Source organism: Montipora foliosa, chromosome 6 (assembly GCF_036669935.1).
Source record: "Montipora foliosa isolate CH-2021 chromosome 6, ASM3666993v2, whole genome shotgun sequence".
Classification (NCBI taxonomy): domain Eukaryota; kingdom Metazoa; phylum Cnidaria; class Anthozoa; order Scleractinia; family Acroporidae; genus Montipora; species Montipora foliosa.
Genome location: NC_090874.1, coordinates 51,779,574 through 51,794,573, shown reverse-complemented (window position 1 = coordinate 51,794,573; position 15,000 = coordinate 51,779,574). Strand labels below are relative to the sequence as shown.

The window sequence follows — 15,000 nt, the reverse complement described above, 5'->3', positions numbered from 1 at the left end:
CAAGGAAACGGATGGACTTGCACGGATGTGGACGAATGCAAGAAAGGAACCCACAGTTGCAATAAGCATGCTACTTGTACAAATACCGTCGGGTCTCATAACTGCACCTGCAATCATGGTTTTCATGGAGATGGCTGGGTATGTAAAGATGTTGACGAGTGCAAGGTGGGCATCCATGGCTGCAGTCAGTTTGCTGAATGCAAAAACCTTTTCGGATCCTATCATTGCAAATGCCGCCATGGTTTCCAAGGCAGTGGGTGGACTTGCAAAGATTGCAGGAATGCAAGTTGGGAATCCATAATTGCAATTGTCATGCATCCTGCACAAATAGCGTTGGTGGATTCAGTTGCACGTGTCGCAAGGGATTTGAAGGCAATGGGTGGTCGTGCACTGATGTTAACGAGTGCCAGAGAGGCACCCACGGCTGTCACGCCTATGCAACCTGCCATAACTCTCAAGGCTCGCATAGTTGCACTTGCGACACGGGATACAGCGGAGATGGAAAAACTTGCAATGGTAAGTGCAAGGGAAGGGATGCTGTTTCAAAAATAACTTCAGTTCGGCAAAAGGGACGAGGAACCTGCCTGTCCTTATTGCTACTTTCATTCAACTATGATTTCCTCCAAGTTCGATCAATAGTTGCTGAATCAAAACGCACAAGATTGGGCCAAAGGGCCACACTGCTTAATGTTATTAGTGGATTTTACTGTTATCGCCATGAATACTGGCGTTAAAAATGATTAAAAGCGTTAAAAGGGTTGATTGGCATGTGAATCGAAGGAGTAATTAAGAAAGATCCCTCAAGCATCGATCGTGTTGCAGCAGAGTCATTTCGACGACCCTTTGGTCAGGCGATTCTTGTCTACGCTTGCATTATTCCTTCGTATTTCAAAATGCAATTCAAATAAATCCAGGCTTGAACTGGGCAATATCTAGATAACTCTTGCCATCGGAGAGAATTCCTGTGTATTACTCACAAAGTTGATTTTTACGATTTCTTTTTGTCAGATATCGACGAGTGTCTAGATGGGACTGACAGGTGCAGTTCGCATTCGCGCTGTGTGAACAGTCCTGGCTCGTATGACTGCCACTGGTGCGGTCGCGGTTTCCGAGGCAATGGGATGCGTTGTGTTGATTATGATGAATGCGAAGAGGACGTTCACGATTGCCACAAGAAAGCCACGTGCATAAACACGTTGGGCTCGTATCGTTGTAGTTGTTACAAAGGATACAATGGAAATGGTAAAGTGTGCAAAGGTGAGTGGGCTCCACCTCCGGTTACAGGGTAAAGTTATCAAAATGAGCAGTACTAGAAAAATACAAGTGATAACTCGCGAATTAAAGTCGTTGTTTAGTTGATCAGTACGAGGCTTCATAGCTGGAGCTGAAATCAACAGTGGTTCAGCTTAACGTCCAACATCTCAACCTCCCTTTACAACTTTCATCTGATCTATGTAGCCATAGCTGTAAAGACCCTCAAAACGAGCACTGTCAGTGGGAGGGGTCTTAAGTCGTTTGCTCCTATTGACCAGTGGCAGTCGGAAAGCCGACGAAACTACCGACGTCAAGTGACTATGCATTTGCGAGCATAAGTCCGGACGACGACGACGACATCCCAGCAGACGTCATCTGAAAATATAACTCAGCATCGATGGAATCATTTCGCGATTGGGAGAAGTCGTCGTGTGTACCAATATTACAGGAATAAAATTAGTCTGAACGGCGCAGTCGTTAGAAGGGAAAATTGAAGATCTATTGTCGTGTGCTCAAGTCCTCCACATAACCTCAAATTTGCTCATTTAACGTCGTTGTCAAGATAAAAACGGCGTAGAGATTTGCGAAAATATAAACCGTGCGTGCAGAGCAAACCTATTGCTTTGTGGTGTTGCCGTAACGTCCTGTGGCAAGTCAAGAAACTGATCATACTGAAGATTGGTTGGTTTCCATATAACTAATCCACCGTTTATTTTTTCCCACAGCCTCTGCAGCGAGTGGTCTGCTACCCGCTCGTGAAGTTGATCTTTTACTGTTGTCGTGGGTGATCATACGTACTTGTATCGGATGGCCTTCGCAATGACAATACGAACATCTCCATCGCTCATCAATGACCATAACAGAGCGTGACATCAGCAGAAAATCAGCAGAAAACTAGCATTCATGCAATTAATTAAGCTGAAGACACTGAGTAGGTGGTTTTCACGCTACATAGCCGCCATGTTGGTTGGTTAGTTCCTTTTGTTCGTACTCCAACAATTACACCATTGTCATCTGGGTCTCCGCTAGAGACTGGTTACTAACCATCTATTATGTTTTTAATTAGCTCGTGAAAGGAAAACAGGATCAATCTCGTTCCCAGAGCCTCCGTTACCCCGGTCTACCGGAACGCCGTGGGACCGGAGTGTCGCGCGGGAGGCTGTCTCTCTTTTCCAACCGCTGATCAAGGGAACGAGGATTCGGGTAACGAGATTGAAAACAAGCTATAATATTTTTCTTTTTTTCCGAGTCTGCTCGTGTCGTAACAAAAAGGCATTATTTCATTTATTCAACGGGATTCAAACTTACCATCTCACGTAATGTTATTGCGAATTCGCCACCACTGGACCTTTTAGTCTCGGGCAGTGTCACCTTGCACACGCTCTCATGAGTGTCCTAGAGCACAGAAGTAGAGTATGCCAACTAGTAATCATGCTTATGTGACAAGAAAATAAACGTCATTTCAACGTTCTACATCTTCCTATAGCAACAGACGTTCAGTCTAACACAATTATCTGGATAACCCCTCTAGGATGATAGCTAAGAAAAGAGCAATTGATGTGTGAAGTCAGAGCAAAAAACGTACACCGGTGCCAATGTGTAATCCATTGATTGGCTAGCAACTCAGAGAAAGCAGATTACAAATAAACTGAGAAATATTCAGCATTGCGTTTATGTGCAACGACAATCGGCAAGAGTCAGGCTGCTAACCTTGAGATGCAACTACGAGAGTTTTCTTCTTTTAAGTTGTCTCGAAGAAGAACTGAGCTAAAATCAAAGAAGGGTCCTTGCTACTTCTGACAAACACAAATTTGAATCTGACGTTTGCCATTTGCTGCAAACGATGCGAATGTTACACTTCTTTAATTTTTTTTTTCTTTTAAATGGTGGACGCATGTTTTTTGCAACATAAACCTCAAATCCAATGACGACAAAATATTTAACTATTTAGTCCCCCCCCCCCCCCCCCCCCCCTCCAGGGGGAAAAAGGAAAATATATCTCGATCGCACTAGGCGATCGCAATAGGCGAAATGATCCTGATCTTTCTGGAAACTAGGCACGCGTAGTCGTATCGGGTAACTTTTTTCAGCAGTCACCAGGGCCGCAGCGTGGTATGGGGGTAATCTTGATACATGCTTCGACCTTGTTTGCCACGTCAGCCACGTGGTCTGCCCCAAGAAACGGAAGCATGGCGTTGGATAATTTTCCATACGCTGTAAGCTCGATGTAATCATAGTGTATGCTATACATGGCTTTCATAAATCAGATTGTTCTGAGCAAAATATTCATGGTGTGCACAACGTGTGCTTCATTACATTAGTATGGGTAATCAAATGGTGACGCGAGAAATTAGGGAATAATTTCACGCGCGTTTTGTCCAAATTCAAATAATTTCCCGAGCCTTTAGGCGAGGGAAATTACTTGATAACATGGTGACAAATTACTCCTTAATTTTCAAACCTGGACGCCATTTTATCACTATATGAAAAGTTGCCATGGCAACAATGTAATTTCACCTGTGAAATTATAAATTAACGCTGAAATTTCGCGCCAAAATTAAGGAGTAATTTGTCACCCATGTTATTACACCCGTAATTACATTTATTGCCAAAAACAAAAGTACCAATGCCTGCCATACAGAAACCCCACAACTTGAATTCCAGCAATAAATGTCACACTTTCTAAAGGCGAGGGCAGATTTAGTGAGAACTATTGCTAGTTTAAAATTGTACTTCAGAGAAGATTGTAACTCGAATTTCTAATTAAGTCATTACGTCATTTTATTATTTTACTGATATTTTTGTAATTTTGTATAATATATGTTTATATCGAGGCATGACTCTACGAAACGCTAACTCTGCTTGAAGTCGCACTAGTTTGCTGAAAAATGCGCAATAAAGCTAAAGACATTAATTGGATGAATTTGGCCACACATGTGGCGTGTTTAATTTGATCCAGGACACTTAATTGTGGTTTACAGGATTACCATTGTTCAGCAAAGGTGGGGCGAAAAAGACGCGCCCACATTACTAAATGTAAGCAATTAATCCGATGTCTGGTGACTGGGGATGGGGGGAGCGGGAAAATGTTTTCTTCGCGAGATACCAACGGTACGAGGGTCAAGGGAAGAAGGGCGAATTGCTCCAGAAAAATATCTTTTATCCTCTCGGGAACGCCCCCCCCCCCCCCCCCTTTATTTCCAGTGGTGATACTTGACACATACCAGGCTTACGGATTAATGCTTGACCGTCATGGCTCGACATAAATAACATTATGCGTGCACAGAATGTTTGGTTTTATATCGAGGCATGACTCTACGAAACGCTAACTCTGCTTGAAGTCGCACTAGTTTGCTGAAAAATGCGCAATAAGGCTAAAGACATTAATTGGATGAATTTGGCCACACATGTGGCGTGTTTAATTTGATCCAGGACACTTAATTGTGGTTTACAGGATTACCATTGTTCAGCAAAGGTGGGGCGAAAAAGACGCCACATGCCACCGATTGTGGCAGCCCCACCAAGCAAAAGCAGAGTTAGCGTGGCGAAAGAAGTCGGATAACACGAGAATTATGAGAATTATGTTGTGGCTAATAATATATAGAAATTGCTAGCGACAGACCTGTGTAGTCTTAACAGGCAATCGTGAAACCGCAGCCCTTGCCTGACCGGCTTCAATAAAAAATCTAAGAGCACGAGCAACGAATTAAGAAACCAAAGAAGTTAAAGTACTTAAGGACCTAAGGAAGATAGTAAAGCCGCAGCCCCCGCCTGACCGATGGCACCGTCAGCCGAAGGCTCGGACAAAGTAAACATCGATATTTAAAGGGTGACATAAGGATAAACGGAGGAAAGTGAAGTCGCAGCTCCTGTCTGACCGACTTCAGTAAACCTCCAGTTATGAAATATTACAAACGAGACAAGCAATATTATAGCATGTCCTTTATAGTTTTCGATGTACTTTGATAACTGGCTATATACGGCAAAGTTAAAAAGTGGACCGCAAAGTAGCAGCCCCTGACTGTCCTACTTTAGTGGCCACACGGGAAAGGACAGCAACATAGCAGCCCTTGTCTCACCTACGGAGCTGTCAGGACGTACGAAATACAGGAGAAGGACTTTCAAACTTAAGTCAATTGGCATTGATACTTTCAGATCTAAGGTAAACCTTAAAGGCGTCGGATTTCCATCGACCAAGAGCCCTAATTTGCGCATCAGAAAAACCCTTGTCGGCAGCGTGACACGCGCCCCCGATGCGAAAACTGTGGTTTTTGTACCGACTAAGGTCTAAACCGCAATATTGGAGACAACGCTGAAGCTCGGTATTAAATTGATAGACAGTAATAGGTGTCTGATCAGAATTACAAAAAAGAGGGCCAGGTCGAGTACCTCGCACCTCGCAGTACTTAAGAAGGCTTTTATCCGGGCAAAAGATGACAGAATCATCCCGAGTAATTAGGATATCAAATGGCCGGTGGTCAGGATTATGTTTATAATCAGTGATAATGATCTTAGCCGTGCATGGGTCGCCATCACGCAATAAAATTTGCAGATCTCGGTATTGGACAACTGAACACGCAAAACGGGTGCTCTTGGTCGAAAGCTCGCCAATTCGGAAAAGTCCATAAAAAGCAGTAAGAAACATGGCCGAAAATAGAGTGCGTTGAAAAGCCGAAGAGTTAGTGTATTCGAGGGACCGGACGAGCTCATGCAACACTGGTCTTGTGATGGGCAAACGAATATCTGAATGTCTTTGACGACTTAAGGCTGTCAATAATTTTTGTATCAAAAACGATTTGGTTGGATCACAAAATCCTCCGAGTTTGTGAGCGTAAGAAATGGCAGAAAGATGTAAAGTTATCGTAGAATAAGCCAATTTTCGGAAAGAAAGATATGAAATATAAAGGGGAGACAGACAGGAGATAATGGCAACGTGGGGTTAGGGGACCCGTAAAATTGAGCATAAAATTGACGAAAGACGGCCCACGCGCGTTGATAGGATCTCTGGGATCCTTTAGTTAATGCTGAGCTCAACAAGCCACTCAAGTTAGAGACCAACTCTTGGGCAGTAGGTTGTCGGGCACTGTAGTTGGATTCTGGTCTACATCCGGTGAGAGTTCCTTGAACTTTGCTACCTGACAACGTGAAATGTAATCGGCGCGAGTATTGTAAAACCCGGGAATGTGTTTTGCGTGAAATAATACATTGTGTCTGAGGCAACTTAGAACTAAATCCCTGATCAACACCATAATACTCTGATGTTTGGACGTCTGCTTATTGATTATGTCAACAACGGCAGCGTTATCAGTAAAGAATATTATACACTTATCAGCCATTAAATGTCCCCAAATGTGTATCGCAAGGACAATAGGAAATAACTCTAAAACTGCAATGTTATAAGATTTCCACGTAACCGGCCATTCGCCGCCGAACCAGTGCTTACCAAAGACAGCCCCGAAGCCTATTGAGCCCGCTGCATCGGTATAAAGCTCAAGGGTATGCGACGTTTCCCATGTATCTTCGAGGAAAAATGATTTACCGTTGAACTCGTCTAAAAACCGCATCCACAAAAGGAGATCCTGTTCCGAGCCTTTACATAAACGAATATGGTGGTGTGGCTGTCGGACGCCCTTGGTAAGATCGATCAGGCGACGAAGAAAAGCACGGCCCGGGACAATAACTTGACAAGTGAAATTTAGTAAGCCTATTAAAGATTGAAGTTCTTTGAGCTTCACTGTGCGACGTTTATAAAAATTGTGCAAGAGCATGCGGCATTTTTGAAGCTTTTCATCAGGTAGACGCGCTTCTCTTCTCACCGAATCAAGGGTAATGCCTGCAAATTGCAATACTGTGTCAGGGCCTACGGTTTTTTCCGGAGCAAGAGGTACTCCTAGATGATGGCATAAAGAAATAAACTTGCCCAAGTCGGCCTCGCACCGGTCTTTGGTTTTAGCAATAAACAAAAAATCGTCTAATATGTGCAAAACAGATGAGGCACCCAGGTGATGAATAGACAACCACTCCAATGCGGTACTAAAGCTTCAAAAATGTTGCATGAAGAAGAAAGACCCATGGGGAGGCACCGGTCAAAGTAATACAAGTTATCGAACTTCATACCTAGCAAGGAATAGTCGGCAGGATGAATTGGTATAATACGAAAAGCCGACTTGATGTCGGTTTTAGCCAAAAAACAACCTTCCCCGGTGGCTTTAATGGCTGTGATCGCATCACTAACGGATGCGTATTTGACAGAGGAACAATAGTCAGGAATAGCATCATTAACCGAATTTCCTTTGGGATAGGATAAATGATGAATCAAACGAAATTCAGATGGGTCTTTCTTGGGTACAACGCCCAAGGGAGACGTACGAAAGTTCGCAAAAGGGGGAGTTTTAAAAGGACCCACAATTCGGCCTGCGTCGCATTCCTTGCGCAATTTCATTCTAGCAATTTCCGGTTGGGCGAGGACACTTTTGAGATTAGGAGATTGAAAAGGAAGCCGATCACCAACAAAATTAACACGAAAGCCACAACGGAAACCATCGACAAGAAAATGCTTTTTGTTTTGCTCATAACAGTGTAAGAGGCATTCAAGCCTGTCCACCCTTACGGGGGTTACTGGCGGGCTGTGAAGGGCCTGATACTTGAGTAGAGTTTCCTTTTGGTTTAACTCCACTATACCGCTGATGAGGGGTTTGTACTGAGCATTGAATGGCTGGGTACTTTGCTCCACATTTATAGCAGACGTGTTCGAACTGACACCCTTGGCAGTGTTTTCCGGCATGAAATGTCCAACACGTGCCTCGTGGGAAAAAATTCGAACGAAAACGCTGGCGTGTCGAGGTTTGGGGCTTATTGGGGATCGACTGTGATCTTCGAAAATTAGCTGAGGCCCTCAACCAAAGTTCCCAATGTATTTGATCCCATGGATATTTATCGGGTGCAGATTGCCTCAGATAACGAAATTGTTCGTCATACCAGAGCCAATCCCCGTTCGATAAAGCAATGTCACGGACTACCTCGCAATACTTCATCAACTGCGGGGTTTCACTCTGGTATCGCTCAGTATAGACCGAGACAAAAATGTTAAAAGCCGAAACCCACTGTTGTATGTTGGAAACCTTCTTTGTTGCGTGATACGGCTCAAGGGTCAGCCGCGGCTGCTTTGATAGCCCAGAGGAGGGGGTCATCGATAACGCATACTTATCGATTTGAGGGGTGGATGCTAATAAGGCCCCAAATTCCACATATTCGTTAGCCCAGATTTTAGCTTTAATTTAGGAACCCACCCGGGAACTAAGATTTACTGACACGCTAGTAAAAATTTGTTTAGGTTGCACATTGTCAGGACCCAGAAGCAGAGAATCATTTCTTGTACCTGCACCGGTGAGGCTACTGACATGGCTGCTCACAGCTGAAGTGACGCTATCTGAAGACAGGTCGGCTTGAGACTGGCCTGCTAATGTGGTTTCAATCGACGTGCTGTCCTCAAACGTGTTTTGTCTCAAGATCACGGTGAGACTGTCCTTAGATAATGCTGTTTTCACCGCTTCCGAGATGGCCGTCGATATGGTGGCGGAGAGAGCGTTTACGTCCAAGGAGACCAAACCGGGGTTGTTATTAGTTTGTTCAGGGAGAGGTGGGACCGTTGCAGTCAGCTCTGATGTCCGCACTCGCTTAGAACGTGTTTGGTGGCCTGTCCTTGATGGTTGTGCCGGACGCTTCCTAGGAGGCATGACTTATCGATAACAGATAAAATTGATTTCGAAAGAAAATTGATAAGAAGGAATACGGCGTAATATGACAAGATGAAATTCCATCCTAAATTTTTGGTCACAGTTGAGGTGGGACAGTTCCACAGGTTTTCCTTAAATCTGGTTTATGAGCAATGATATGTAACTGGATGAAAAAGAGAAAAAGAGAAAAAAGCCAAGTTCCCAAAAACAATGCATTACCGCCTGTGCCGAGTGCATTGGACCACTCGTAAAGATGCGGTCAAAGAATTGTACAATCATATGGCAGGAGTAAGCACATAATAAATTATCGCCAAAGCCATAAATGCACGTTGGACGTGCCAACCATGGTTCAAAGGAACCGAACAAGCACAGCCATTGCTCGTGGGAGTAAAACCCAACGGCAAACAACAAACAGGGGCTGTTAAAACAAACAACAACTGACAATTCGGCTTGGCTTAAAACAAAACGGAACTGGCAAATCTTAAGACAGTAAAATAAAAAACCATAAAATGCCTGGGCAAGGTGAGCAGTATAGATAAGAAGTTGTTTCAAATTTGTTACATTGCTTAAATTTGCCCAATGTGCGGCTATAACGATTGTAGGCAACGTAGAACTGCCCCCCTCAAACTACGATAGAGCTTGTACTGACCAATGCCGTTTAAATGTATCCCGTCATGGGCCATAAAATTAGTTTTTGCTCTCCAAAACCCTTTATGGCTCCAGAACATTGCATAGGGGATGGGCTTTAGCACTACTTTTTAAATACCGATTTAAGAGGATTACGTTCTTGTTAAAGGTAGGAGCCCCCGTTCGATAAATAGTTTGACAAACACATACACATTTGACTTAAAGCGAATCATGGAGGGACCTGGTAAGGTCTTCAATTGCTGAGCCAACGTTCACCGGAGAAAGATGGCTTAAGTCGTTAGTTCCTAGCTGTAAGATAACTATGTCAGGCTTAAACTGTGCAACCACAGAAAGATCAAATTGAACAGTCTTAAGGACTGTTCTTCCCCCGACCCCGTGCCATTTTAACTCTATGTCTTCGAGAATATTCAAGTTAGCATCGAGAGCAGCATTCCGCCCTATATATTCGCGTAAACGGCGAATAAAGGAATGGCCGAGTATCAAAACACGTGTTGCCGACATATCACCGCCTGGGAAACAGTGTTGTAAACTGAGGGCGAAAGAGGGAACAAAATAGTCCAAAGTAAAAACAGGTACTTGCCTGAAAGTTCTTGGAACTAGTGTAGGAAAAAAATGTTTTCTTCGCGAGATACCAACGGTACGAGGGTCAAGGGAAGAAGGGCGAATTGCTCCAGAAAAATATCTTTTATCCTCTAGGGAACGCCCCCCCTTTATTTCCAGTGGTGATACTTGACACATACCAGGCTTACGGATTAATGCTTGACCGTCATGGCTCGACATAAATAACATTATGCGTGCACAGAATGTTTGGTTGTATAGCTAAGGTAATGAAGGAAAAAAAAGAAAAAAGTAAAACCACTGATCCGAAATAAACGATATATATTTTATTTTGACCTGGAAAGAAACAAACAGTAAAATTTGTGAGCCATTATTGTAAAAGGGTGGGGGGTGTTGGTCAAGGAAAAGTTTCTTGTTTTTTGAGTACGAAAAGAAGTTCAAACAAGACGCCTCCAAAGGCGTATCCGTGGAATGCGCAAACAGTTAACACAAATTGTCCACTTACAGTGAACTTCAAGTACAGGTAAACGTCGGAAAATGGCGAGAGATTACCAGAAAGATACATCTGTAATATAACTTGAAGTTGTCTGTTGTAAAAACTCACTATTAATGTTACTAAATTTGCAAATGCAAACAAGGAAGCCCTATTAGCGGGTTCTCGGGATACGGGATCTTTCATTTATTTATTTTTTGGAATGAGACTTTATTTAAATCCTACAGTTTTACTTCCTACCTTAACTCCGTTCATCCAAAAATTACAAGATCAGCCTTAAATCATCCGAAAAACTTATTACAGATCACAGTTCAACAACTTATCATCCTGGGCCAGTTGTTCAAAAGCAGATTAATGCTAATCTCAGGTTAAAAATGAACAAACGAGTTTTATTCTCTACTCCCAAATGCTGTCCAAGGCTGATATTCCGAGAAACTTTACATTAGAAGAAGTCAATAAGCAAAGAAAACTTTCACCAAAAAGTTCAAAACATGAAACAAAAGTTTACGCTAATCCTGGATTAAGGTAATCGGCTTTCGAACAACCGGGCCATGTATTCGAATTCCGGTCCCGTAATCCTGGTTTAGTTTCTTGCAAACTGTTTAAATCTGCCGTGGCGAAGACAAGAAGACAACATGTGTACTCCATTTCTCAGAATGCTCAAAAATGTAAAATTCCGTAATTGCGCGTTCTATAGTTCAGTCCACATATCTAACAACTGCTTAGCGGTTGTTTCTTCTGTAGATTGAAGTTGTCCTTTCGTAATATGTGGTACACGATATTGTTTTGGTATCGTAAATCATTACAGTGTCATGGTAGATATCTTTGTTAGTTACCCCCTGAGAAGCCATGTGGTTCAGTAAAGTACTTAACCCAGAACGATGGAAGAAAATAAAAGCAAATCGAGAAACGTTTAGCTTCAAGGCTGACAAGTTGATCATTTAGAACTTTTTTTTCGTCATAACCTTCAGCGTGTACTCTAAGCTTCTGACAGCTTTCCAAGACCAATTTGCATTGAAGTTAACCTCTTTCCGGCGGGGTTAGTAACTGGATGGGAGACGTCAAAAGATGCAACTTGCTGTCTGGAACATACGACCAAAAATTATATTTTAATGCCCAAAAATGCGAACAAAGCAAGGCACAGATTTTGTTAGCCTGCCTTACATGTATGCAAAACAAATATTGACACAAAAGTAAATAAATATTGATATGTAGCTTTTAAGGAGAGCAGAAGGAACTTTCAGGAAGTGTCGATCGAGAATAAGACAATTTGCGAGATGAAGCCATCATAAATTTTGTGCAACGATTTTTGTACGTTCAATCTGAGTTCAATTTTTCTATCGAACTTTTGGCCGTACAAGTAAAATGACAAAATCGAAAGTGACATCGATTTTAGCGGCCGCCTGTGATCAAGTTACCTTGCGTGTTTAATACTGACAACTCACGAAACAAAGGATACATCTGTGACAAAATGACGGCAAGACACCGGGTTTTTGTTAGTTTACTTTTTTTCTTTCAAGTTTTAATAAAGTTCGACAACATACATTCGCGAATTTAACACAAAGATCTCACGTTGATGTTAGCCCAGGTGTCAGCTGAAGTTAAGCTCCTCCGGATGAGGTTAGTACTTGGATGGGGGACCGCTGCGAAGTCCCCGTGACGGACATCAGTAATTCGTTTTTTTTTAAAACTTGATTTCACTTTTTATTTTGTTTGGCCGTTGAAAGCTATTTTCTTATTTTCTTTCTGCGTCAAAACGGCTGAACAAACCGGTTCCCAAGAAATGTTGGAGTATTCGTGCTATGCAAAATACATCTAATGAAGTATTCGTTCTGTGCAAAATACCGTAATGTTCACAGCGGAACACACAAGTATAAGTACGAAGCAAGATCTAGAAATAGCGTAGAAAATTCTTCTTACCTTTAAAGCTTGTCTTTCTCAAAGAAAAAAACATCTGTCCACTTTATCGAATATTTTAATACTGTGTCAATCATGGCCGGCGGAAAGATTCCACAATAAATAATTGTTTTCCTCGATTCCACAGAACTGTGTCGCGGTGGCCAAGTTGTCTGACGCGCGCACATGATCGCCAAGCGCAGGGAAAGTATATGGTTTCTAACTGGGGCAGGGAAGTTCGGATATACTGAAGAGTATAAAGGTACATTCACCCGATCAGAGCTTAATTCAATATCCGTGGGATATGCACATTTGTGACTACTAACAAAAAAAAAAATGTGACACCAGCCCGGTTGTAAGACGTGGTATGGCTTCAGCATTCCACGAAATTAACCGGCTTTCGTGCTTATTCATTTACTTTTCGTAATGGTTTTATCGCTTGTTTTGCTCTCCGGAAATTTCGCTTCCGTGCCGACAATTATTAAAATCCTTCATTGTTTTATTTCTTCTGTATCATTGAAAGGTGCTGAGACCAAAGCGGATCAATAGAGCTTAGTTCTGTGAACAACTAATCTTAGAGATGAAACGATCAGAGCCAAAGGCACAGCCATAACACATAACACCACAGCGTTGTATTTTATGAAGTTTCATCTAGAATGAGAGAATAAATTTCTAATCCATAAATACAATTCGTTTTAATTACAGAAATGAATACGATTTGCAATCTTTCCGTCTAATCTCAGACATGAAACGATCACTCACCCAGGATCAGACACACGTACAGCCACAACACGCAACACCACAGCGTTTAATTATATGAAGTTTCACCTAAAACGAGGGAATGAATTTCCAATCCCTTAGTACTAAAGATGGAATCAGTACAATACATTTTGCATAAATGAATCCGATTTGCAATCTTTCCGTATTCTATATTCAGTCATTGCACGACATTAGTCTTAACGCACAAAACCTGCTCAGTTGTCAGTGTTGATATCATGGGTCTCACCGTTTTGACATTCCACGTTAATCAACAAGTTTTTGGATCTCAACTTGAATCGCATGCGAGTTACATGCATCGAATGAATTTTCACTATCGAATAGGACATAGGAAACCGCTTTGGTCAATTCTAAGATAAATTGTCTTCCTCACTCCCTTGCAAGTCGGGTTCACCTTCGCGCAATCTTGCGCAAGCTATCATTACGTCTTTTTCCTGAAGCCTACTCGACCTTGTTCTTCGACCTGTGTTTTATGATACGCTTTTACTACCCCTGTTACGTACGGATAGGACAGTTTTGAACCCTCTTCTGTAATTCTCATTGAAAATCACGTAAATGTATGGGTTGACGGCTGAGTTGGCGTGCCCAAGGAAAATTGTGAGGAAGTCCATGTCATACGGCAAGCCACAAGTGAACAGATCCGGTTCGGTGAACATCACAAACATTCGCACGTGTAATGGAAGCCATGACAACGCGAAGACTATGACCACGGTTACCAACATTTTCAAGACCTTTCTGTTGGTTTTGTCTTTATTGTCTTGATTTGAAGTTAGCTCTTGCCCTGGCGTCTGTCTTCGCCACAGTTTAAACATTATAACTGTGTAAAGAAATGCGATAGTTACCAGTGGAAGTGCGTAGAGGAGAACAAAGAGCGTAATAGTGTAGGCGCGAGCTGCGACGGCTTGGTCGAAAAGTGGAGCCCACTTTTCCACGCACTGAGCGAGACCCCTTTCCCCGGTGGTTGTCAAAACGTAAAGTTGAGGGCCGGAGATTGCGATCGCCGAACACCAGGAAGCTCCAATGATTCCTTTAGCAACCCGAAATGTGATGACTCGTTTCAGAGGCCTTGAAATAGCGAAGAAGCGATCGAAGGTAATCGCGCACAAGGATAAAACAGAAACTGTAATGGAGACCGACTGAGCAAAGTTCAACAATTTGCAAAGTGTGTCGCCAACCCACCCTCCTACAGCCCACAAACCCTGGCCGCCAAAAATAAAGTACAGCGTCGGTAACATGTTGAGAACTGTGGTCAGGAGATCCGCCAGGGCCATGTTAATAATAAGGTAGTTGGTGATTGTGTGCATTCGTTGGTTTTTTTGGATCACACGTACCACTACCGCGTTGCCGAAAAAAGATAGAAAGATTACCACAATGTAAGCTGCCGCTTTAACCCCCTTTATATACTCGTTTGAATTCGGCTCCGGGCAAGACGCTGAGTCTGAGTTCGTTGCCGCAGCAATGGTTTCGTTAAACATGTCAAGATCAGTAACTTTAAACACCGTTCTAAAAGGGATTGAAACGAAGCGGCGCTACAGACTCAAGAACGACCAAAGCCGTAAAGTGAGCTTTTGCACTCAATGATTAAGTACTGGTCAGCTTTCAAGACGCTAAAGCCTTGTTCTGATAAGCTAGAGCCGA

General features: G+C 42.7%; 2 protein-coding genes and 1 pseudogene across 2 annotated transcripts in view; 1 reads left to right on the top strand and 2 right to left on the bottom strand.

Annotated features, from left to right (window-relative positions):
• LOC138008775 (fibrillin-1-like) overlaps nt 1-3,001 on the top strand; it is a 9,691-nt gene extending 6,690 nt beyond the window's left edge. The window contains exons 2-5 of the mRNA XM_068856076.1: nt 1-165; nt 255-516; nt 1,009-1,257; nt 1,980-3,001. The exon at nt 1-165 is cut by the window's left edge and continues 612 nt beyond it. Of these exons, the coding sequence (XP_068712177.1) occupies nt 1-165; nt 255-516; nt 1,009-1,257; nt 1,980-2,077 (774 nt within the window). The 3' untranslated portion in view covers nt 2,078-3,001. The remainder of the gene's footprint in view (nt 166-254; nt 517-1,008; nt 1,258-1,979) is intronic.
• Nucleotides 3,002-7,760: 4,759 nt separating this feature from the next.
• On the bottom strand, nt 7,761-8,990 carry LOC138007692 (uncharacterized; annotated as a pseudogene).
• A 4,341-nt stretch (nt 8,991-13,331) lies between these two features.
• The window catches only part of LOC138007695 (substance-P receptor-like), a 16,441-nt gene continuing 14,772 nt past the window's right edge, over nt 13,332-15,000 (bottom strand). The window contains exon 3 of the mRNA XM_068854747.1: nt 13,332-15,000. This exon is cut by the window's right edge and continues 66 nt beyond it. Coding sequence (XP_068710848.1) covers nt 13,833-14,837 — 1,005 coding nt within the window. The 5' untranslated portion in view covers nt 14,838-15,000 and the 3' untranslated portion in view covers nt 13,332-13,832.